The sequence below is a fragment of the Toxorhynchites rutilus genome, chromosome 3 (assembly GCF_029784135.1).
Source record: "Toxorhynchites rutilus septentrionalis strain SRP chromosome 3, ASM2978413v1, whole genome shotgun sequence".
NCBI lineage: Eukaryota > Metazoa > Arthropoda > Insecta > Diptera > Culicidae > Toxorhynchites > Toxorhynchites rutilus.
The window spans coordinates 285,212,661-285,238,096 of NC_073746.1; the positions used below are offsets into that span (position 1 = coordinate 285,212,661).

At 39.0% G+C, this 25,436-nt stretch overlaps 1 protein-coding gene across 6 annotated transcripts in view; it reads right to left on the reverse strand.

Annotated features, from left to right (window-relative positions):
* The window catches only part of LOC129780312 (ras association domain-containing protein 8), a 145,575-nt gene that overhangs the window by 58,053 nt on the left and 62,086 nt on the right, over positions 1-25,436 (reverse strand). For all 6 annotated transcript variants that reach the window (XM_055788424.1, XM_055788422.1, XM_055788420.1 and 3 more), the window contains exons 2-3: positions 12,065-12,358; positions 11,307-11,878 (exon numbers count right to left, since the gene is read on the reverse strand). In XM_055788424.1, the coding sequence (XP_055644399.1) occupies positions 11,307-11,878; positions 12,065-12,136 (644 nt within the window). In that variant the 5' untranslated portion in view covers positions 12,137-12,358. The remainder of the gene's footprint in view (positions 1-11,306; positions 11,879-12,064; positions 12,359-25,436) is intronic.

The window sequence follows — 25,436 nt, forward strand, 5'->3', positions numbered from 1 at the left end:
GCATGACACTAATGCGTTCCCTTGTACACAAATCCAGAATCTATCCGGGCTCCCCTGGCAGCAAACAGATTTTGCACCACAAGCGACGCTGGGCATATGTGTGTCGTTGGGCAGGATTCACCCCCATCTACATATGTATTTCTACTCAGTTACGTACGGTTGAGCCACAGCTCGGCAGGCACGATTGGAAATGGAAAACGACGGCGCAGTTCCTTTCGCATCAAACGCTGGGTGAAATCTGACATAATGGCATACACTTAGAAGCCAAACGGCGAACCCATCCGATGGATGTCAGCTGTGCGGTTAACATCCGGTCAACGTTGAATAGATGTGAAAACGGGAAATCAGTTCTTCCGGAAGGGGAAAGGAATTCATGTGCCTAATGAACTGAGGCTCGTAACTGTTCCGAGTTTTGTTGGTGTCATCCGTCGTTGTAATGGTTTTGTATACCGATTTTATCAGTTTATTAGTTTATTATCTGTATTGTTTAGAAAACTTATCTTTCTTTAATATTAGAGAGGTTTGAAATTATCAAGTTCATTCGCTTCTAGCCAGGAAAAAGCCATTTTTAGAAGATTGTCAATGGATGCCATGTATGCTCACATCGCAATGAAGGTCGCAATGAAAGCTGCCAGTACTAGTGTCGACGGAAAACTCCATGCTGTATGCAGCAGTCTAATTGAAACAAGAGACCAAAAAACAGAATTGATTGGTTATGATGCATTTCCGGTTTGATCAATGAAACGATACCAAGCTTATGAGCCTCGACATTATCCGGATGCAGAAAAAACGTGCTCTCATGTCCGCAAAATTTTTATCTCTTAAATCACGTTTAATTGTTCTTTAGAAAGTACGGTGGACTCGAGACACAAAAAATGTAAAATATCAACAGCTCAAAAGGTCACAAGCAAATAGGTCGACCATGGCCATACCTGCCATATCGACCAAGAGGGAGTGCGGTACTGAGAGTAAGTGTCAATAATGGTTTCGTAACAGGGAGAAAAGAACTTTTTGGGCACGATGTTCGCTATTAATGTCCTTCATGTTTACCTCTCCTCTGGCACTTGCCGTTTGACAGCCGAGTGACTTTTATGAGGCACTGTCGATCGCTATATTTACGCTTCATAATTTCCTATTTTTACCTGGCTCCCGAGCATCTTCTATCTAGTTGGTAACGGTTGGAGCACAGGTTATCCACCATGCATCGACCAGAGCGACCCGGTTTCATTCCATCATACATATATCGAACATGAATCCGGCAACTTCCACTCGAAACGATGGGTGATTGTTGCCGTCGTTACGTGTACACGCCATTTAGAGACAACCTTTTTTAGGCTTCGTTAGTTAGCCGCAGTCTACCGTGCCGAGGCAAATAGGATGATTCGAGCCTATGCATATATCCTTGCGATATTGGTTCGGTACATTTTTTTTATTGAATTTCCGCTTCAAATGAGTCGTCCATTGAGTGTGACAAATGGAGGAAGGGAACCCACCGCGTGCACTTGTTTTCCCCTGTCCTATCACCGGTATGAAAATGTACAATGTGTCCCTGGTATTTATGTACAAAAACAAAAGGAAATGAGAACGAAACGAAATGTAACCCCGTCAGGGGGGAGGTTAACATTTGGAATAAAAATGATTGCCGGTGGTGCGGTCATCCGTTACCAACAACAAGGCGAATTGAAATCGCATTTTCAGGGCTTACGTTTCGTTCTGGCTGTTCCGCTCCAGCAGTCAATTGGTTTTTCGTGTGTATTGAATGTGAATGCGGAGCGAGAGCGATGAAACTGTCCATGGAGGTGGTAATGATGCATTTTATGTTGATGTGAATTTTCCAGAATGATAGAGAGAGAGAGAGAGAGTTGAGCTTACAAATGAATCAATTGAAATTCCATATAGATTCGAATTATTAGATAATTGCATTTAACCCAAAAATCAATAAAACGAATTCAAAATTATCCATGTATAAATTGTATGAACAAATCGTTCGATTGAATCAATTAAACTTAAAATTTTATGTTTTCATCCAGTTCTTCTGATGCTCCTGAAGTTACAAGATCATTCGAAAAAATATTTGCCAGGTGTACAAATACGAAATACGGACTTGTGAAAACAGAAGACGCCTAAATACATCCACGTGTATTGTCATTTGACGTTCATACCGAACGTTACTTGAGAAACGATCAGTATACCACAAATAACGTGATGCATGAAGGTGGGAGGGGCTGCAGGTTGCGTTACTTTTCATGTTTTGGGTGTTTTTCATTTAAGTGGAGAGCGAGGGGAGATGGGTAAAAACCTGTATTTTTAGCGCTACGTAAGTTGTGTGCAGTGCCCAGCATAAGATTTTTTTTTTCATCACAATATTCGATAACAAAGTTGATGAAAGCGCCCTTAAGAAAATTATTTTATGGTCTTTCCGTTTTATGACGGCGGATGTTTATACCATAGGCACCTTCTTTGTCGTTTAACACTTGGATAGAGCGGTATCCTTTTCTTCGAGGCTGGCGCTTTGATGTGAACGTGCGTGATGCAACGTGATGCAAAATAATGCATTAGTTGCCCGTTACTGATGGTACGGGTAGGTAATCACATGAATGGGCAAAACAAATGTATGAGAGAATAGAAATACAGGGTCTTTCAGATTAAACGCAACAAATTTTAATAACTTCTACAAAAGTGAACCGATTTTTATATTTAGAAAACGAAAATAAAGCTTATTTTAGGATATTTTCGATGTGACCACCAGGATTACCATATCTACAGAATAATCTGTATTTATACAGATTTTTCAGATTTTTTGAAACCAATAATCTGTAGATACAGAATACAGATTATGGCAACCCTGGTGACCACCTCTTTTTTCGATAACACGTTTTAAACGGTGAACAACATTGTGGAGTTCTCGCTGGAAAGGGAAATCTCCCGATATCAAAGTACGTCTCACTAGTACGAAGGCCCAAGAGGAAAGAGGCTGAGTCATGGTTGTACATGTAAACTAAAGCATCGCCTGCTATTAGGTACAAGTAGTCGTACGTCATGTTCAATTCGGTTGACACTTGACAAATTCAATAAGCTCATTTCACACTTGCTTAATGACGTATATCACACATCTCCCCTCTACTCATGGGAACTAAATGTTTTAACCGATTTGATGTTTTAGTATATGTGTAATTCCCAAAACCAAGGAATCACCCAACACTATATCGAACCGCTCTTACTTGTGCTGTCGTCCGTATAATGATGGGCAATGATTAGTGCTTGGCAATGATATATCAAGTATGTGCATGGGAGGTACAATATTTCAATAAAGCGTAACAAGCGTTATCGACAAGGTAATAATTTTGAACTTGTGGTGCCACTCATCCTCTCACATCCCTTAAAAAAAAATTGCCTAGAAGCATAGTCAAGTGTGAAATAACTACAAAAATGATTTCCATTAATTTCACATAACACATTCCTCGGGAATGTGATTACTAGTTCAATCGGTAGATACGATTTCGTCATAACTTGCGGAAATTACAAAACAACCAAATGTAAAACCTTACATATATCTATTCGACACCTTGCTCCGATTCGCACCAAGGGATTCTGAATGTTTCAATCATTTGACGTACTGCGTAGATGGATTCTGCATAGACATTAACTTCATTTAACTTCATCTTGAGTTTTTATCTCATCTGTCGCACAGAAAACAAAAATAACGATCGCAGAAATCCGAAGCAATCCATTCTGAAGCAATTCCGGACTTCAGAGCATCTCCAGAAGAATTGAGCCTAAAGACGGAAGAAAAAAGAAATCAGAACTCCGAAAATTACGATATACGTGAGAATTATTTTTTTAATTTTTGTTTTTCAGCATCCAATTTTTCATTCTCTTCGTTTAGCCATCCTAATACTTGATCTTTCTGTTGTTGGTTTCGATTGTCGCTCTTATTGCTACTATTCATGCTACGGTCAAATGACCCGTGACTCCACGAGCGTTGCATCTACGATTATCTGCAGAACGGGTTTTGGATTAGTAGTACGTACAGTTACATTTAGGGCAACAAGAACGTCGACCAGCTCCATGATTTTTATATTTTATATTCAGCCTTGTTTAGCTTTTGATCGATTAATAGATGCTATGTAACGACGGTTCATTGGATATTTTTCATTCCACGATGCTTGTCGCTCTAATACTACCGCGAACTCCCAAGGTGGCAACGTTTACATTTGAAACTGTTCTTCACGAGTTGCTGACTGGATGATAAAATACGTTTCGTGGCCAAATGCTTTAAGAGCTGCATTCTGATGCGTCATGAACTATCTCCACCAAACTTGCGTGGAAGGTTATCATTGGTTAATCTGGTCCTTGGTTTAAGGATACTGCCAGCTCCGGAAGAACTATTTGTTCCGTCGTCAGGTGATATCATCCTTGCAGAATATGACTGAAAATTGCTCATCGTGATTATTATTCGAGTGATTCCGGCAACTCAACAACCTCTTTGCTCTCGTACACTGTACTTCCGCCAGTTTCAAGAACGCACCTTTACATTCCAATCATGTTAATTCTATGCGGTCGTAATTTCTTGATTTCTCCCGTCTCGCTTTTCTTTCAGCTGAATGCCCTCTCGCTATTATCATGCGGACATCCCGTCTCGCTCTTTTCATGCGGACACCCAGTCTCGCTATTTCCCTGCGGACATCCCGTCTCGCTATTTTCCTGCGGACATCCCGTCTCGCTATTTTCCGTGCGGACATCCCGTCTCGCTTTTTTCGTGCGAACATCCAGTCTCGCTTCTGCCGCGCGGACATGTCGTTACGCGCATTTTCCATAAGTTTATTTTCTTTTTTACTTACTTCGTTTGTTCGGGGGATTCCCTTCTTTTCAAGAACGTGATCCAGAAATAATACTCCAAATATAGAACTCATTCGACTTTTCGACTATGCCTCCTGGCAGGATCGCCAATGTGGAGTTCTCGCTGGAAAGGGAAATCTCCCGATATCAAAGTACGTCTCACTAGTACGAAGGCCCAAGAGGAAAGAGGCTGAGTCATGGTTGTACATGTAAACTAAAGCATCGCCTGCTATTAGGTACAAGTAGTCGTACGTCATGTTCAATTCGGTTGACACTTGACAAATTCAATAAGCTCATTTCACACTTGCTTAATGACGTATATCACACAAACATTACACAACTCTAACATTACGACTTCGATACTGTTGAAAATCCGAGTTACTTCTTCTTCAAGTTCGTCCAAATTTTGCGGCTTATTAACATAGCAACGGTTCTTCATGTACCCTCAGAGGAAATAATAAAGCGGCCTCAAATCCGGGCTATATGGCGGCCAATTCCATCCACAGTTAAGCAGAACAGGAAACGAATTGGAGATGCCGCGATTTCTGAAAACTCTACGCAGAAACAACAACATTTCATCGGCGGTATGAGACTTCGCTCCGTCCTGTTGGAAGATGAAACGTTTGAAATTGGGCATGGCCATTATGACAGGGAAGACTTCATCTTCCAACATTTCCCGATAGGTAGCGCCAGTGACGTTGCTATCGATAAAACACTGGCAAGCTGATTGTAGCCCAAACCGTAACTCGTTGGGGATGCAATGTTGTTGTCTCTTACTCGTGTGGGTTTTCAGCACTCCAAATACGGCAGTTTTGTTTGTTGACGTACCCGTTTAGTCAGAAATGTCACTGAAAATACACGTTCTCGTAAATTGTACATCTTGACACTAAGAGCTAGGGTGGCAATGGATATATGGAAAAAAATCATCATCAAATTTCAAAAACCGACCGATCTTTTGGGACTTCGGACATAATTTAGGGGTTCCTCAAAGCACTCAAAATTTTGATTTTTTGGCCACCTCAAAATCGAGATAACATCAGATCTCGACGTTTTATGCATTTTCAAGTCATTTGACATCGGAAAAAAATCGATTTTCTAAATTTCCTTTACTCACTCACTTATTTCCCCTCTTGGGAGATTGTCGAGAATCAAAAAATCTAAACTTTGAGTTTCGAGGCACCCCTTAATCATGTCCGATTGAGCTGAAATTTAGCTAAGGTCATTTTTTTGGGCCAATGAACAAAATGCACATGGTTGGTTTTTGAAATTTGACATGACCATTTTCGCTGCCACCCTACTAAAAGCCATCCGATCAGACTGAACGGGTAGCTAAATAGTATCGTCCCGAAGTGGGGAATGCAGTGTTACCATCGACGGACCGAAAAAAAATTATAAGGAGCTATTCGATTTTTTCGCGAGAGCGTTTAATCTGAAAGACCCTGTACATCCGATTTTCATGATTCAAACCGTTCACGGATTGGGGAACCGTAATGTATAACATATCAAACAAATATTAGAGTATTTCCGATTTGGTTGATATGTGAATCCTCAGAATTCGTTCGTAGTGAAAATAGCTATCAACGTTAGCTTTATTTCATAACACCTCGCCACCTCGCTTTATTTCATAACACCTGCCACCTCGAAGTTGTTTGAGCTGATCGTGCTTCAGGCGTTAATGCAAAGGTGTTCACAGTATATCTCATTGGAACAACACGGATTTATGCCTAAGCGTTCCACGACCACTAACTTGACGTGCTTCACCTCGTTCGTGATACATCAAATTGAGAATGGACTACAAGTAGACGCTATCTACACCGACTTATCCGCAGAGTTTGATAAGATGAATCATCGAATAGCAGTAGCTAAATTTGACAAACTTGGAATGAGTAACCAAATGGTCATCTGGATCCGATCGTATCTCACTGGTCGTAGCATGGCAGTCAAAATTGGAGATCATGTTTCATCACCGTTTCCGGTTTGGTCTGGTGTTCCGCAGGGCAGTCACCTAGGACCATTTTTGTTCCTGCTGTACATGAACGATGTCAACTTCACTATGAAATGTATGAAACTCTCGTATGCCGATGACCTGAAGCTCTACTACGTAATACAGCAACCGCGAGACGCATTATTCCTGCAACAATTGGAAGCTTTTGCCGAATGGTGTCTAACGAACCGTATGTCGCTTAACGTGTCGAAGTGCTCCGTTATTTCATTCGGGCGTAACTCTTCACTCGTAACTCGGGCGAAACACTCTTCTGCTTTGACTACACATTGGCAGGCGTACAACTCAAACGCGAATCAATAGTCAAGGACTTGGGGATTCTGATCGACGCTAAAATGAGTTTCAAAGATCACGTCACATATGCTGTATCTAAAGCCACTTCGCAATTGGGGTTTCTTTTTCGCTTTGCCAAAGAATTTAAGGACGTTTACTGCCTAAAAGCCTTATATTGTTCAATTGTGCGTCCTATCCTGGAATACTCATCCATTGCTTGGTCACCGCACTACCAAAATGGAACACAACGCATTGAATCTGTTCAAAGGAAATTCATCAGGTTTGCACTTCGTCACCTCAGCTGGAGGGATCCTTTGAATTTGCCAAGCTACACAAGCCGGTGTAAGCTCATCAACCTGGAACAATTGGACGCGAGACGCAAGGTAACGAAAGCATGCTTCGTTGCAAATCTCTTGCAGGGCAATATCGATTGTCCTATACTGCTCAGTATGCTGCACATTAATACCCGTCGTCGTCATCTACGATCACACTCATTTCTCATCATACCTCATGCTAGAACGAACTATGGCCTACATGAACCAGTGCGGAGTATGTGTCGTGTTTTCAATAAGTGTTACTTTGTGTTTGATTTCAATGTATCACAAGAATCGAATAAGCGCGAATTTAGACGATTTTTTTGTTAGCTTACGGTGTTGTCAGTTTTAAAATTTGTGTTGTTAGTTTAAGTTAGTTTAAGTACTAATGTCATTGGGATGGAAATCATCTGTTGGCAAATACAAAGAAATACAAACGAAATACAAATACAAACAACGTGACCTGTTTCTGATTTGGCACCCTTATTTAAAGACGGAGTCCTACATCAAAAAGAAGTAGACCAACATCAGCAACAGGAGTGGTAGCACACCAGCATCATCAGCAGTAATAACGTCAGTAGCAGCAGTAACACCGTCAGAATCAACAGCAACAGCAAACGAATTTCAATTTCCTGTCAAAAAGCGCGTTTATTTGCGTTATTTGTTATCGAGCTAGCGACCAGATGGCAGCAGCAGCGAGGCTCTCCAAATAATCTTCGAGAATTTAATTGAGGTCTTCCAATTTATTCTTCAACCAGCGAACAGTGATTTCTCTCGACGCGGAGTATGCGTCTAGAAGACTACAGTGTGTGTGTCTAAAAGAAAAGATGCATTACGTGCATTGGAAACAAGGACACAAATTTCGACATATGGCCAGCTTGTGTATTGTTCTCACGAGAACAAGAATGAATCATGAATCAACCATCTTCAACTGACTCCATAAACCACGAAAATTATCGGCTATTTTCTGGCCGACCAGAACTTTCACTAAAAAGAGCTATCTCAAACAGTTCGATGCATTTTAAAGTAATATCTGAAATGATAAAAAGTGAATTAATTTTCATATTTTTTCCCCAGAAGAGGAAGTTAGGAGTGTTTTCGACCTTATTGGTGACTTTTTCCGATCGATCATTCATTTTTTTCCAATTCGTGTATTATTTCCGTTCTAAGCCGGATGTGAAGAAGGCATTTTACAATTTTTTTGTGCCACAATTAAATGCCTTTAACATGCAGGAGTTACATGTTCGACGAATATATAATTTCACACAATGGACTCTTAGATAATTGTTCACTGTATTTTATTAGACGGTGGTTTTCTTACTTATCGATGCTCAAAGACTTTGTTTTGAAATTTCGAGTCCATTCGGGGTAAAACATACACTTTCAGACAGGGTAAAACCGATACCTGGTTTATGTTTTACTGAGAGGGAAAATGCGATCTTATTTTTTTGTGAATGCTTCGTGTTTATATTCGGAAGACAAATCGGGAGAGCTGGATTGATATTCTGCTGCAAACAGCCACTTATTCCACACTTATAGATGTTTTGTTTTGTACATTTAGCTTTATTTGGAAAGGTTAGGTTAATAGAATAGAAGTGCTCCCGTGGCCGAGTGGTTAGCGTCAAACCTAACATGCCGGGGGTTCGGGTTCGATTCCCGTTCTGGTCGGGGAAATTTTTCTTCAAAGAAATTTCCTCTGACTTGCACTGTGGTCACGCGTATTCTAGAGCTTGCCACTCAGAATGCATTCAAGGCGTGTTATTTGGCATAGTAATCTCAACTAAGTACTAATGAAAATGACGCAAGTAATGCTACGTTGAGACGGCGGAGTTCCTCTAGGAACGTTAGTGCCATATAAGAAGAAGAAGAAGAATGTTAATAGAAACATTGTGCTTTTTTCCTTGTGTTCTAGTAGGCTTTTGTGGCATTACGCCTTTTTATTTGTTTTTTCGCTTTTTTTTCTTTGCGATTTATTCTGGTCGCGGTACAAGACGCGACCAGATTCATCGAATAAAACAACATCGTAGTCCTACGCCAACAGAACGGTCGTCCCTATAATTTTCGAAAATTATGGATAGTTCTTAAAAGCTGACTGAAACAAAAGTGTAACGAATTGATTGGGTTTTATAAAATAGATATGGGATTTCCCATATTTTTTCTCAAAAAAAAACAAACAAAAAACTTGATATTCCATATGGAATCAAAAACGCTAAATAATTGTTTTATTGCAATACTAGCTGACCCGGCGAACTCCGTCCCGCCCAAAATTGACTTTTTGATATGATTACTTTCAAGCATTCACGTTATCTTACTTTGCGAACGTTCGTTGGTCCAATTGCACTACTCTCCATTGATTGATTACCCTTTGACCCTTTACAATTTCCTCTTACTATAAATTTCCAAGTACTTCCACCAAAACTCGTCATTATAATATAAAACATGTTCGATACTGAGAATATTATAAAATAAAGACAGCTCAAATCGGACATTTCCTTTCTCGTATTGCGCTTACCAACACATTTGACGATCCATTTTTATTTCCATAGATAAAAATTTTAGGAGTGCGTTATTTCGCGTGAAAATCCATTTCCACTTCTGAACAAAGATCAATTTCGTTAGCACAAACATCAAATGGATTGACAACGCTTAACATGATGTAGGACATATGGGTATTCAGCTGGAAACTTCTTTTTCACGATTTTTGCTCCATCATAGAACACTTTTCATAGCTTTTTCTATCAGTTTAAGTATTTTTGATATAAAGATAAATGTGGGTTGAGAAAAATTAAAATTTGCATTTAAAGTTTAAAGTATTCAATAGATTTGCCACAATTTATTCTCTCAAGCTTCGAGATAATTGCCTTCTCGAATATTAAATAAGTAATGAGCGTGTAAGCGAGAGAGAAACGAAAGAAACGCTTCATTATCAAACGACAATCCTCACTTTGGAAACATCTTTCCAGTATCCATCAACCAACCAAATTGTGTCAATTTTACTTCCGCACGGTCGGTTGACTTTCGTAAATCTCAGGTTGATATTAATCACCGCTGTGCCGCTATCTGTCGATGATGTTATCTCAGCCTCCCGAAACCCTGTCCCTAAGTAAACATCCATTTCGAATACCGACAATAAATATCATCACCCGATCGTTGCCGTTTTTGGGATTTCAAACGAATAAATAAAAAATCTCCCCCGTGCGGCGATAGCATGACGCCTTCGCTGCGCCATGAATTGATAATAATCGGGCAAGGGTTTTTCCCAATCCGATTCGGCGAGTTCACCCGTGGGAAAAATAAACGACTCGGAGAATTCGAAATAGAGAAATAGAAATGAAGCAAACAAATTGCCTATCAATTCACGCTCCTGTCTGTTCAGACGTAAATAAAGTGAAAAGAGATACGACCATAATTATGAGGGCCCCTTTTCAGGTCCTTGGAGGACACGTTGGCGGAGTGGTAAAACTTCTTCAACCAGCGAAAAGAGAAATATGTGAGAGAATAATCGTATTTCATCATCGACCGGTAGGAGCAGTGAGAGGGCAGTGAAAGTGGGAGTTTGAGGGACTATCCCACAGGATATCCATAATAGAACAAATAACACTCTCTGTTATGGTGCGATGCGGCTAGTCAGGCGAAGCTAAGCCATCGATTGCCCCGATAGCTCGGCATCCAATTTGACCGGCAGCATCCACATCTTTGCGGACAGGAATTGGCTGCCAGTGGTAAACCGTATTAATCTGAGGATTAAAGAGCGCACCAGTGAGAAAAGGCTAGCTCTGATATCATCAATTATGCTTTGCTCGCACCACTCACACAAAGGAATGCATACATCCATATATAAAGCGACATTTGAAGGATAAGCAATCTTGATGACTCACCCTGAGTTGAGACTCTTCCTTGACTCTTTGCCCCGCTCCAGTGGCAATGAACTGGTGATCAATTCCGTCTGTGGGTGGTGTTGCTGTTGCTGCTGTTGCTTACCGTAAGGCTCATTCCCACCGGTGCTGTTCTTCAGGTTGTTTTGCACCAACTTTCTTCTCGCCTCATCCGGACTGCTGCTGTTGTTAGTGTTATTGTTGCTGCTATTGATATTGTTGTTATTTACATGATTTAGTTTCTGTTGATGTCGAAGGATTTGCTGCTGGGATTGTGGATGTGGAACGGAAGTATTGTGGGGTTGTTGCTGCTGTGGAATGGTAGGATTCGGGGTAGGAATCTGAGACTGCTGAGTGTTGTTGTTGTTAGTGTTGGCGTTCTGCTGGCTTTGATCTTTTTTCTGCTCCGATCGCTGCAGGATAAACTGCACGTCGCTAGAGTACTCGCCCCATTTCATGAGTATCTTGAGCGGGTTCTCGTGCGGTGCCAGAAGGCGTTCGTTGTTGCGCCACCGCTCGATGAGGGTGAACCGCCCAGTTTTCCCAGTTGCATGTGCCAGCGCAAAGACCACGTCCTAGATATTTTTTCACCGTTTTTTACACCGGATGTCAGCGGATGCCAGAAGTCACGGTGGATAAGAAGAAAAAGAAAAAAAGAGATATGAAAACCTGGAATGATGATTCATGACCTTCGTCAAACGCAACAAAAAAGGAAGATGCAAAGGGGGAAACGGAAAGATGTTGAGAACGATAATAGGTACCTGACAAGTGGTGACTTCCGTCACTCCACAAACAATACGCTGTATTCCTTCGACCCATACTTTCAATTCCATCTTCTGCGATTGCCACCACCAGCAAACGGTTGCTTAGTGGGTATGTGGGAATGTCGTTTTTCCACCGAGAAAACGCTCTACTGAAACTCCCAGTGTCTTGTGGCTGCCCGTTCGCCTCTGCTCGTTGTCACTGTCATACTATTAAACACGTGCGCACTCGCTTTCCTTCTTTCTGCCTCCAGATGGGGTTCGGCCCACAGATTTATTCACTCATCTCGTACTCTGTGAAGAAGGTAATCAGTTATTCAGTCTTTGATATGAGAGATTTCCCCTCTGCACATCAAGTTGTTCTCTGCTAAGCTCGAGTTGGAGGATTATCATTATATTTTGGTTGGTTCTCTTGCCACAGGTGGTGGATCGTTTACATAGCATTACATGCAGTCTGTGTTCTCTCAGATAAACACCTCAAAGCATTTCACATGCTTGGAAAGGAAAACCAAAGGTTAAGAACGGCTTCAGAAAATGTTCCTAAATTTGAATAAAATGTTTAGTCAAAACGCAAGAGACAATGTCACAGTGAGATACGAAAATGTACACAGTGAGATACGAAGCGTTGAATGAATGATTATTCAATTACGTTCTGGACCGGGAACGGTTGGAAGATATTTTTGATATTCCAGACACGAACAGCGCTTCATTTTGACGCACTTGTTACATCGAATGGATGTATGGAGCTATCTGATCATCCGATGATATATGATGCCACAAGGGTGTGAGCTGAATCACAAGCTGCATTGATTTATGAGAATCCGAGCTCGACGAAAGGTACAAATATACCTACTATCGATCCACGAGAGCAGGAAAGTGTTTTTGCCACCTCGTCAATAAATTATATAAGAGGAAGAAAAGATATATCCATTATTTTCCAATAGATGGCGTTAGCAATCTGTATCTCGCGTTTTATGAGTGTGCATTTGGAAGATAAGATTTCTTACTAAACACAAACACACTTCTCAGCCAATTTTGTGATTGCTTCATTGTTTGAACGCTCTTCGGAGATGGAAACCAGCAAAGCGAAAATACACCAGTTCTTCTATAAAGCCGAAAGAGCAGGCCACGCGGCTATAAATGTGAATAGAATTCAATGTGGTTGATGTGTATAGTTACATTTTGAATTTCAGATTCCTGTTAATCAGAACACCTTCTACGTGTTATTCTATAATATTTAAACCACTCTATGGCAATGAATACTGATCAAAAATGGAATAGGGAAGCAAAAACCGAAAATCATATATGATTCCGCGTGTGGATGTAATTTTGGCTGCTTCAATATTATTATATTTTGAGTGGTTTAATATCAAAATCCAATTCACTGATGGTTATATTTCGGTTTGTGAGTAAACAGAGAAGCGATATTAGGTATGTACGGAAAAGTAAACTCTTTTTTGAGTGGAAAATTTAAATTATTGAAATAATTGTACTGGTGGGGTAAAACGGACAGTTGCCAGTGAGGGTTATATGGACTGTGAAAAGTCTGTTTAATCTATTCCTAAGGGATGCCCTGCGTGTATAAATGGAAATCAAATCGTCAAATGTGGACTGTTTAGAAGCTGACTTGAAAAAAAAGCAAAAGACTTGAAAGCAAAATAGTTGAGGGTCTGTCCGTTTATACTGCTGGAAAGCATTATATCATTCCTAGGTGGATTAATTCGATTTTTTCATCATTTAACGGACATTCGTGATGAGTTGAGACCTTGGTTGAATAATTCCTCTCCCGATCGATAAACCTCTACGCTTCATATATTACAAACCTGTCCATATTACCCCCACTATATGTCCATAATACCCGCATCGAAAAAAATGTGGTACTTCTCGGTTTGTTTTAATTTCAGTGAAAAACATCGAAAAACACGTTTTAGTATAATATTCGACCAATTAGGTAGAAAAACAGTATATTGAATTGCAGGAAACTTCATCAAAGTTTAAAAGTTTTGGGAAACATGAGTTTCCAATGATACAATTGAAGTTCTACTTAACATGTCCGTTTTGCCCCCACATTGTTTTGCCCCTACATTGCTCAAAACCGTACCAAATCTGGTACTTCTTGGAAAAGGCTGGATATAAAATGAAGCTTGATATCACACGAAATATCTAATTCCAAAATTACGGTACGTAGGACAATTCTGTTGCTTCCATTTGAAAGTTATACATTTTATACAGGATACAGTTGTGAAATATCTAAATTAGTGGATTTAAGTAACATTTTAGAAGTGAAAAACTTCAATGTTTGTGGTTTTTTAAGGTGTTATTCTTAATTTTACAAAAAAATACCATCATTTCCATCAACCAAATTGAAGCTCTCTAACCGCTCTACAATTTATTCTTTGACACTCAACTAATATCTTTTCTAATTTCGCTGCTATATCATTCAAAACAATTCATTATGAATCTTCTGCTAAAATCCAACAAAATCACGATTTTTACTGTACTGTACTCGTAATAGCTAATTGACCTTCGTTTTAACGTTTTAACCCATTAAATTTTCGCTCTAAATAAGTCATATTTGAAATATAAAAAAAAATCGAACTGTATATAATCGAATCATATATTAAGTTGGGGAAATTTTTTTTTTTTTTATCTGTACTATAGTGATTTTCAACTCATTTGGCTGGTTCGTCACTTTTTACTTCCATTTTTGGAAGAATGTCGGGAGTGAGAATTGAACTCGTGACCTTTAGCGTGAAAGGCATGGATGTTACCACTACGCCAGATCGCCTCCTCGTTGGGGAAAAAGCTATCCATTATTTTGTTGATAGTCGATCATACAATATCAGGTATAGGCTCGTTGTAAAGGTGACATTTCACACTAAAAAATATTCTTTTGCTGTTTTTTATTTGTTCCATTCAATTGTGAATTACAGGTTGTTAACAATGGAGGTTAACAAAGAGAAAATTCGGTACATTTTACACTTTTGCTTTTATAAATGCGAAAATGCAATCCAGGCCGCTGACATCGCGATTGGTGTGTATGGTGTAAAATACGTGCAACTTAATTCATTCTTGATTTTTTTGAATTTTTTTTTTAATTTTTATTTTAGTGCAATATACTAATTTGAGATCTCTACTGTCAACAGATGACGTTTGAAGCTAGCGATTGAACAGAAACGCTCAAAACTGGCTAACAAAAGAGGTTTTGTGTTCCATCAGAACAACGCAAGGCCACAGATTTCCGAGAGCTTGATTGAGGTGTTTTTTATTCATCCACCATATAGTCCGGACCCGGGACCAAGCGATAACCACCTTTTCCTCGCATTGTAAAATTTCCAGAGTGATAAGAAATTCAGATGAAGAGAAGATTGTAAAAATCTAATGCTAAAGTTTATCGCCAATAAGGATCAAGACCTCTATGATAGAGACATTACGAAGCTACCTTTAGAATGGCAACAAATTTTGCAACAAAACGGTGCATATATGACCCAAATCGGACAACCCGTAGCATATTAAAAATAATTTTGAATTTCGCCCAAAAATAATGGATAACTATATCCCCAACCTAATATGATCGAGTCAGACCTGTATAGTGATTTTCAACACTTTTGACTGATTCGACACTTTACTTCCATTCTTGGAAGAATATTAAGAATTACGGTAATTTAATGCATCAATTATTTTGCTCAAAACACTAACAGTGAAGATAGCAAAACAAGTGAACAATTTAACGAATAAAGTAGCTATGGTTTTCAGATTTTACTCGCTGCTCGCGTTCTTGACTGCACAACTAACAACATGTTTGCATACAATTCAGGCATTAGCCTCCATGGTTTCAAATTTCTGTATTCGTTCTTACACATTCTTACGGCGGTTAAGGTGAGTCGATGCGTTTTAACATTATCCCATCCCAGCGACAGCACTCCAATATATTTTGCATTCTTTTGGTGTTTTGTTCAGATAACAATAACTAACAGACGTCAATAAAGTTTATGTTTTTTTTATGTAGGGGAGGTGGTGGAAATACGGATACGTTAAGAAGAACTTCAGTTGTATTTTTGGAAACTTTTGTTTCCCCAAACCTTAAATGCAGTTTCGTGCAATTCAGTATACTGTTGCAGTTTCTTGGAATTCATTATACCAAATGTTTTACAATAAAAAAGTTTATCAATGTTTTTTACTGAGATTAAAACAGATCGAAAAGATTTATTTTTTCGATGATTACCCGCATGGACCTATAGTATATCTTCGAAGTTTCATGAAAGTGTGGGAACAGGGTTGAGAACTTATGAGAACTAAGGACGAGATTAGTAAAACTTCACAATTTATAATTTCCAGATAATGTCAAGAACCGCCGGCAACAAGCCAGGTAATCAAATGGACGGCAAAGTGTTAATAATTATTTTACATTTGCTGAAAGCAAGCACTTATCATCACAATGCAGCACAATGAAAGTGCTAAAATAGCTTCCAATTAAGAGGTTTGAAAAGGTATTATCACGCATACCAGTTCGCGATATATATTTTTTTTTATTAAATCGTTTATTTTTACAGGCTCAGTTACATAAGTTTAAAGGAGCCAAACTCCTATTTGTATAGTTACAAGTATATATAAACATTTTTTATTAATTCTAATGTTAATGAAGTAGAGAACCGATTACTCGCGGCTTGCTCGAGTTTAGAAGGGTGACATTTTGTTTCAGGAAAAGGATGGGATATAAGGATATGTTGACAATGTTCACTCTCACATTCGCACTCACATTCATCATACTCAATTCTTAAGCCTATCTTATATCTAACATGTATTTACATTTCACCTTATTCTATTGTTAGTAAGAAGGGATTTGATTTCTCGCGAAGGGAAAGGAAAAGGAGAATATAAGGATATAAGGACAATCACACACGAAGATTGATAGCTTTTAGGAAGACATATATTTGGGACATGTAATCACGGTCTAAACCAGCTAACACATCTCTCACCGGCACATTGGGCTGCCTTCCTCTAGCCCGAAGAGAGTTTTCTAAATTCGATCTGGCAACAAGATACTCCTCGCACGACCAAACAACGTGTTCGATGTCGTGGTAACCTTGGCCACAAGCACAGATATTGCCATCGGCAAGATTAAAACGAAAGAGTAGCGCGTCTAACGAACAGTGATTGGACATGAGTCGAGAGAAGGTGCGAATAAAGTCCCGACTTAAGTCCAGACTTTTGAACCATGGTTTGAGGCTAACCTTAGGGATAATCGAGTGAAACCACCGGCCCAATTCATCTTCGTTCCATTTACGTTGCCAGTTAGCGATGGTATTTTTACGGACTAAAGAATAAAATTCATTGAAAGCGATTTGACGCTGATAAATATCGCCTTCAATTGCACCTACCTTTGCCAATGAGTCAGCCCTCTCGTTACCCGGAATTGAGCAATGTGAAGGGACCCAGACAAAGGTAATGACATAACAGCGTCTGGATAAAGCACTCAAAATTTCTCGTATTCTCTCAAGGAAGTACGGCGAGTGCTTTTCCGGCCTCACTGAACGGATAGCTTCGACAGAGCTAAGACTATCCGTTACAATGTAATAGTGTTCAACAGGTCGTGAGGCGACGCTGTCCAGCGCCCAATGTATTGCTGCCAATTCAGCAATATACACAGAGCAAGGATTCTGAAGACTGTGGGAGGTGCTAAAAATTTCGTTGAACACTCCAAATCCTGTGGACTCATTCATAGAGGACCCATCAGTAAAGTACATATTATCACAATTGACACGCCCATACTTTGCATAGAAGATCGTAGGAATGATCCCCGATCGATGATAATCTGGAATTCCATGGATTTTCTCCTTCATGAACAGATCAAAATGTACAGAGGAATTGATGTAGTCAGGAAAACAAACACGGTTGGGAATATACGAAGAAGGATCAACCTGCATGGAGATGAATTCATGATATGAACTCATGAATCCGGAGCGAAAATTCAGCTCGATCAGCTGCTCAAAATTCCCGATCACCAATGGGTGCATAACCTTACACCGGATGAGGAACCGAAGAGATAATAAATTGAAGCGATCTTTTAGTGGGAGTACGCCTGCCAAAACCTCGAGACTCATGGTATGCGTTGAGGGCATACATCCCAACGCAATACGGAGACAAAGATACTGAATTCGCTCGAGTTTAATGAGGTGTGTTTTGGCAGCTGATTGAAAACAGAAACTGCCATACTCCATCACTGAGAGAATAGTTGTTCGATACAACATAATAAGATCTTCGGGATGGGCTCCCCACAGGTGCCGGTAATTGTACGGAGAAAGTTTATTCTTTGTTGACATTTTTTACTCAGATACCTAATATGGGCCCCCCAAGTACATTTGGAGTCGAACCAGACCCCAAGATACTTGAATGACATAGCATGAGTGATCGGTTTACCCAAAAGTTGAAACTTTGGTTTTGCTGGTCTATGCTTCCTAGAAAAAACCACCATCTCTGTTTTCTCCGTGGAGAATTCGATCCCTAGCCCAATGGCCCAGGTTGAAAAATTGTTCAAAGTATCTTGTAAGGGTCCTTGCAGGTCGGATTCGTTTGATCCTACGACAGACACCACTCCGTCATCTGCAAGTTGTCTTAAGCTGCAATTTTGTGTAAGACAATTGTCGATGTCGCTTACATAGAAGTTGTACAAAAGGGGGCTTAAACATGAGCCCTGGGGGAGGCCCATGTAGGAGACCCGATTTACTGTCGAATCCCCGTGAGAAAAATTCAGCTGTTTCTCACAAAGCAAGTTATATAACATATTATTCAACAGAGGCGGCAGACCCCGAGAGTGTAATTTGTCTGACAAAACCTCTATTGAAACAGAATCAAAGGCCCCCTTTATGTCCAAGAATACTGAAGCCATTTGTTTTTTTTCGGCGTAAGCCATTTGAATTTCTGAAGAAAGCAACGCAAGACAATCATTCGTCCCCTTGCCCCTGCGGAACCCATATTGTGTATCTGAGAGTAAGCCATTCGTTTCAACCCAATGATCAAGGCGAAACAAGATCATTTTCTCCAACAATTTCCGTATACAAGACAGCATTGCTATTGGGCGGTACGAATTGAAGTCAGACGCGGGTTTTCCGGGTTTTTGAATAGCTATAATTCGCACTTGTCTCCAATCATCTGGAACAATATTATGCTCCAGAAACCGATTGAATAAATTCAACAAGCGATGTTTCGCCACATCAGGGAGGTTTTTTAACAAGTTGAACTTAATTCTATCCGTTCCTGGAGCAGAACTGTTACAAGAAAGGAGAGCAAGAGAGAATTCTACCATCGAAAACTCGGAACCAAGATCGCACCTATCTTGTGGTATATCTCGAACAATTTTTTGCACAGGAGCGGAATCGGGACAAACTTTCCGTGCCATCGATGTGAATATTCTTCGCTTTCATTCGATGAAGAGCGATTTCTCATGTTTCGAGCCACTTTCCATAATTTTTTCATTGACGTTTCTCGTGACAAACCTCCCACGAAATTTCGCCAATAAGCACGTTTTTTCCCATTGATCAAATTTTTGAACTGATTTTCAAGGTCCAAATACGTTTGAAAATTCTCAATGGTTCCACGTTTCCGAAAAGCTTTAAATGCGTTCGATTTATCCTGATAAAGCTTGGAACATTGGCTATCCCACCATGGATTGGGAGGCCTTTGACGAAAAGTGGAGCCTGGGATGGGTTTCGTTTGAGCGCGAACCGCGCTGTCATATATCAAACGAGAAAGGAAGTTATACTCCTCCAATGGAGGCAAACCATCTCTGGAATTGATGGCTAGAGCGATTGCGTCCGCATATTTTTTCCAGTCAATGTGTCTTGTGAGGTCATATGCCATGTTTATAGATTCAGAAGAATTCGACCCAATGGTGATGGAAATTTTGATTGGCAAGTCGCGATATATTAGCTAGATACGGCCCTAACTTTACTTTAACCAGCTATGCTCGCTCTAGCCAATTCAAATTCCGAACACAAGATGTTTGAACATACTATTTTCAAGCAAATACAGTAATAGTTCACAAATTGAGGTACAAGGACCAATTCTGGAGCTACAATATAAAAAGGCCAAAGGCCAAATATTTGTAAACTCTTCCCTTGCAAAACGTAGGTTGCAGGCGCAAATCATTGGGATTAAAAATTGATTTTGTTTGTCAGGTTTTCAACTAAAACCACAATTACAAAACCGGGTTCCTGAAGATACAGGTCGGACTCGATTATATACAGTATTGGACTCTATTTTATACAGTTTTAAAAAAAAAGTTTTATAATTCAAATATGACTTATTTCAAGAAAAAAAATGTAATATTTCAACGTTAAAGTGAAAGTTCATTGGCTAAGTACAAAGTACAATGGGGTAAAAAAAAAGATTTTAATTGAAGATACACAAGCAATTGTTTGAAATGATATTGCAGCGGAATTAGAAAATATAGGAGTTAGATGTCGAAGAACAAATCATAGAGCGCTTAGAGAATTCGTGATGTCTTTGTCTGATTGGAACTGCTAAACAGCCATTCCATGCCAAACCTATACAGGTCGCACTCGATTATATACAGTTTGGAAAAAAATATATTTTTTTATACTTCAAATATGACTTAACGGGTGTTAAATAAAAAATGAGAATTTTTTCAATCACATATAAAAAAAATTTATTTAACGGTGATTCGAAAAATCAATTTTTTCCCTTTTTTCCCAGAAAGGAATTTTTTTTTCGAAAATTTATAACTTTTGAACTACTAGACCGATTCAAAGGGTCTTCTTTGAAAAATTGCAAAAAAAATTGAATTTTCCATGTTTCTGTTTTCTGTCTAATGAGCTACCGCAACCAAAAAATATTATATTTGGAAAATCATAACCCAAAAACGAAAAAAAATCACATCTCTGATTGTAAAAAAAACATCAGCTCTCAAGAAAAAATATAAAAAATATAGCGCCCCTGATCCCGAAACATGTAAGCTATAAAATCAAACACAATCAATAATTACGAAAACAAAATCCATTTGTCCTTTAGTTTGATATATAGATCATCGGAGTACAGGGAATCTTCGATATAACGTATATTTTTTTTTAAATTGTACGTTGTATCGAATTGTACGTTATATCGAAGCATAATAAAGAACTCAGGAACATAGCTTATATTACTTTTTCGTGTTGCTGTCTGGGTAAGATAAGTAAATAATGATGAAAAAGTTCAACTGGCCAACCTTTCTCATGATTATACTGTTGAAACCAATTTCATCTCGGGATTGATTAAAGGTACAAAACATGTTTTTATATCAAAATATAGATAATCTATTGTTCTTTCAGAAAAAATATTGTGAACATGTTCCTTTACAATTGTGATGAATTTTTCGTACTTTTCTACGGATACCCTGCATCAAAGTTTGGACTCTCCGTTGGCCCCGGTTGGTCTTGAGTCACTTTGGCAAAAATTCCGCAATTCCGCTTTACAATTGCCCAATATGTTTCGATTGGGCGGAATTGGGGGCGATTGGGAGGATTGAGGTATTTTCCTATTTAATCGATCACATCACATAATCACCATACTAGAATATACTCACCGCAAATAAATTTCTTTCAAACTGAAACAAGTTTTCCTCGTTCCGTCATTGAAGAATCGTTTTTTGACTCTTCTTGAAAGCTTGACTTGAAAGCTGCCCTCAACTCATCGGTGAGGCCTAGTACCATACCACAAATTTCCAAAAAACTAAAGTGAATTAGATCAAAACATTGTAGACGACAGGCACCGTTTTCCGAGGAGATATTTAGAATTTGACATTCCTTGAATATCTATTCTTGTCATTATCTGTCGTCGTAGAATTACCTGTTGAACGCATAGGATAAATTATCTCCATAGTTTTGCGAATATCAGCTGCAGCTGGTATTATTTTCATCTTAAAATTCGCACTGCTTCGGTAGATATAATAATCAGGTCAGGCGAAAGACCGTGTACACAGTTTCGGATTTCTTTTCACTGTATATAATCGAATACTGTATATAATCGAGTCAAAAAACATTTTTTTTATTCGTTTTTTATGCATATATTTTTCGTTATTTAAATATATAAACGAAGAATTTAATTTTTGATTCATCCCTTAAAATCAGAAAAGTACGCTACGGAAGACGATTCTGTTGCTTCCATTCGAAGATGAGTAAATTTAGTACAGGATATAATTGTGGAACACCTGAATTAGTGGATTTAAATAACATTTTGGAAGTGAAAACTTGAAAGTTAGGAATTATTAATGTGTTATTATTAATTTTATCCTCAAAATTGAGCTTGAGCTTGGGTAGACTGTACAATTCGTAGTTGCTCTCCGTGATTGACCTGAACCAACCAAATTGCACAAAGAACACACAGAACGACGCTTGGGACTAGCAAATAATTCTTGTTGTGCAAATTTCGGTGATTCGAGCTTTAAATGGCCAATAACGACGCCGGCCACGTCCTTACAGCCACCCGGGGAAGGAAAGGAATGTTAGTATGATATTCGCTGCCCGAAGGCCAGAAGTGTCGCCTCTATAGCATGGTTACCTAGCGTTTGTCATGGAAGGGATAGTTGTTAGTGGGAATGGTTAAGAAAAATCAGGATTCACTGCGGTAAGTGATGTGATTCTAAAAACGTGAACTCTCAACTATTCGGCGAAAAGAGATTAAAAGAGAATATACACTCTTATCGAACCGGTTATGCATTTCGTTATTCATCGTGCGTAGTACATAGATATTTTTCCTGACCTGAGAAGGTCATAGGAAGCCTCTAAAACCTATTGGTCCGGCGAAATATTCCGTTATTTTACGCGCGTTGTTTTCATTCAATCCCATTCGTAGCGATAGAGGGTTATATTTAAGAAACCTGAGAAGGTAACCGAGAGAACTCCCCTAAAATTGATCGGCCCGGTGATTCTTTCATTTATCACGCATACGGTTTATAGAACTCCAATCGTGACGGAGTAAAATTTTCTTTGGGAAACCTGAGAAGGTAGCCAAGAGGACTCCTCTATTACCAATCGATCCGGCAATTTCTTCCGTTATTCATCGCTCGTACGCTTTATAGAACTCGTGACGGAAAAGAGTTATCTTTAGGAAACCTGAGAAGGTCACCGAGAGAAATCAGAAATCAGTCAGACTTTTGATACATTCCGTAAACCATCGAGCATATTCTATATCGAATCTCGATTGCAACCGCGGGAAAGACACTGTCGTTACGAAAATCTTAGTCTAAACAACCAATCCGCGACACCAGCTGCAGACAACGTCTAACAAATCTGTTATCCAAGAAACATTCGATGAACAGATAATTTTGAACGGAAAAAAGATCGTACGTCTTTACAATAATCTTTAAACGCAAAAATAATAAATTGGTAAATTTAACAAAAAATACAATACAATTTATTTAAAAATATTATTATACACTTCGATGTTTATGATGAAAATTAATTTAGTGTAACTTTCAAAAATTATGGCATCATAGCCCTTTAGTTAATGCTCGCCCAACAAATATCCGTTTTCATTCGAAAATCGAAAGACAATTATACGAATGAATGAATTAATCCATAATCGATTAAACAAAAATTATAGACACCTCTAACTGTAGCACACCTCCGCAGTATGAGCCGAACCTGATATCTAGAAAGAGTGTGAATTTGAAGACTGAACCTGGTTCTCGTTCATAAAAACCAGGAACCTAAAGTCAGGACCCAATCAATTGCAAACAACTAAAATAGCAAAACATCAAAATGTCCATCGCCATCATGTTTGCTCGTACTGTTGAGATATCCGACTTCACGACACTCGGTGAAAATACGAACTTGCTCTTCACCAGTTTTCAGATATATCAATCTGCGAGCAGAAATTAAATCAATACAGCACCATAACACCATAACACGGAATACCGTTCTGAATCACACCCCGGACAGCCCCACACCTCGGACACTCCGCAACAACAATCATAGATGCCCAATGCCCCGATGATATAACTAAAGGGATACTCTAAAGAATCAATTGTGATAATAGTTCATCAGGGCATCAAGCATTTCAAGGCACTACTACAGAGTGTCCGAAACATGAAGCCGTCCGAAATACGATTCAGAACGGTACATTGCTCCGGGAAAATATCAAAAGAAAAAGAGAAAGAAAGACAGATTAGTTTTCATCCTGGTTGCGTCCGTGTAAACGCACACTTCTTCGATGCACTTCGACGCTCGTTCGGAGAATTGCACTACAACAAATACACTAGCACAACTTCACACGCACCCGTAACAAGAAAGAACCTGAACTTGGAACCTTACGTCTCAGCGTTATGCATTTTTCGCTTATATAAGTATAACACTTTTGAACAATTCTTTTTAATTTTCCTATCACAAAAACACATCCAAAGATTAGTACTAACTGGGAGAAATCGTTCGGACTGGTTAAGAAATATAATTCTTCCTAATAAAACACCAATGCTCTGAGAAAAAAAAAACTTAACTTAAACTTAAACTTAACGTAGCGAATAAAAAAGAAGACTGCATTCGACGAATGCCTGAACGAGACTCTATTAATTTTATCCTCAAAATTCATATTAAACTTGATTGTTTCTACCAATCAAATTAAAGCTCTCTATTCGCTCTACAATTTGTTCTTTGACACCCTTCTATCTATCTTAATTTCGCTACAATATCGATATAAACAATTCCTGGTGAAAATGCAAGAAAAATCTTCAAAAATCACGATTTTTATCCCACTGTACTTATAACAGCCACTTAAATTTCCCTTTAACGTTGAAATATAACTTGAGTTTGATATTGAGTCCGACCAGTACGTCTATCCGTCATCGTCAAGTTGGACGAATTATTGTAGTCTTGTTTAACATTTGTACACACTCTCAATATGACAATCATTTATGTTTTCTTCATTTACAATATTTTCCAGGGGGGCCTCTGTAGCCACATTGGTTGCGCGTTCGCTTAGTAAGCGATCGATCGTGAGTTCGAAACTAAGGGCCTTCATTGACCATCTTTGTGTTGTTATAGAATAACTACGTCCACGTAACAATCATCAGCGATGGAGATCGATCCACGGTCGAAATATGATCTATTCATCCATACAACTGCTCTGCTCTGCAAGACACATCGGGCTGCTGTCCTATAAATAACTCAACAATGATCAATCAACTGTCTCCGCTGTCCGGTCTAACTGGATAATGGAAGAACAGATAGAAAACTCTTACGCCTAAATGGGCTGCTACTGTGTAAATGTGTACCACATGGAATGGTATAGAAGGAAATACTCTAACGCCGAAAAATGGCAACTGTGTAATGTGCTAATTATAGATATGATAAATGGGACAAAAAAAAATATTTTCCAGTAT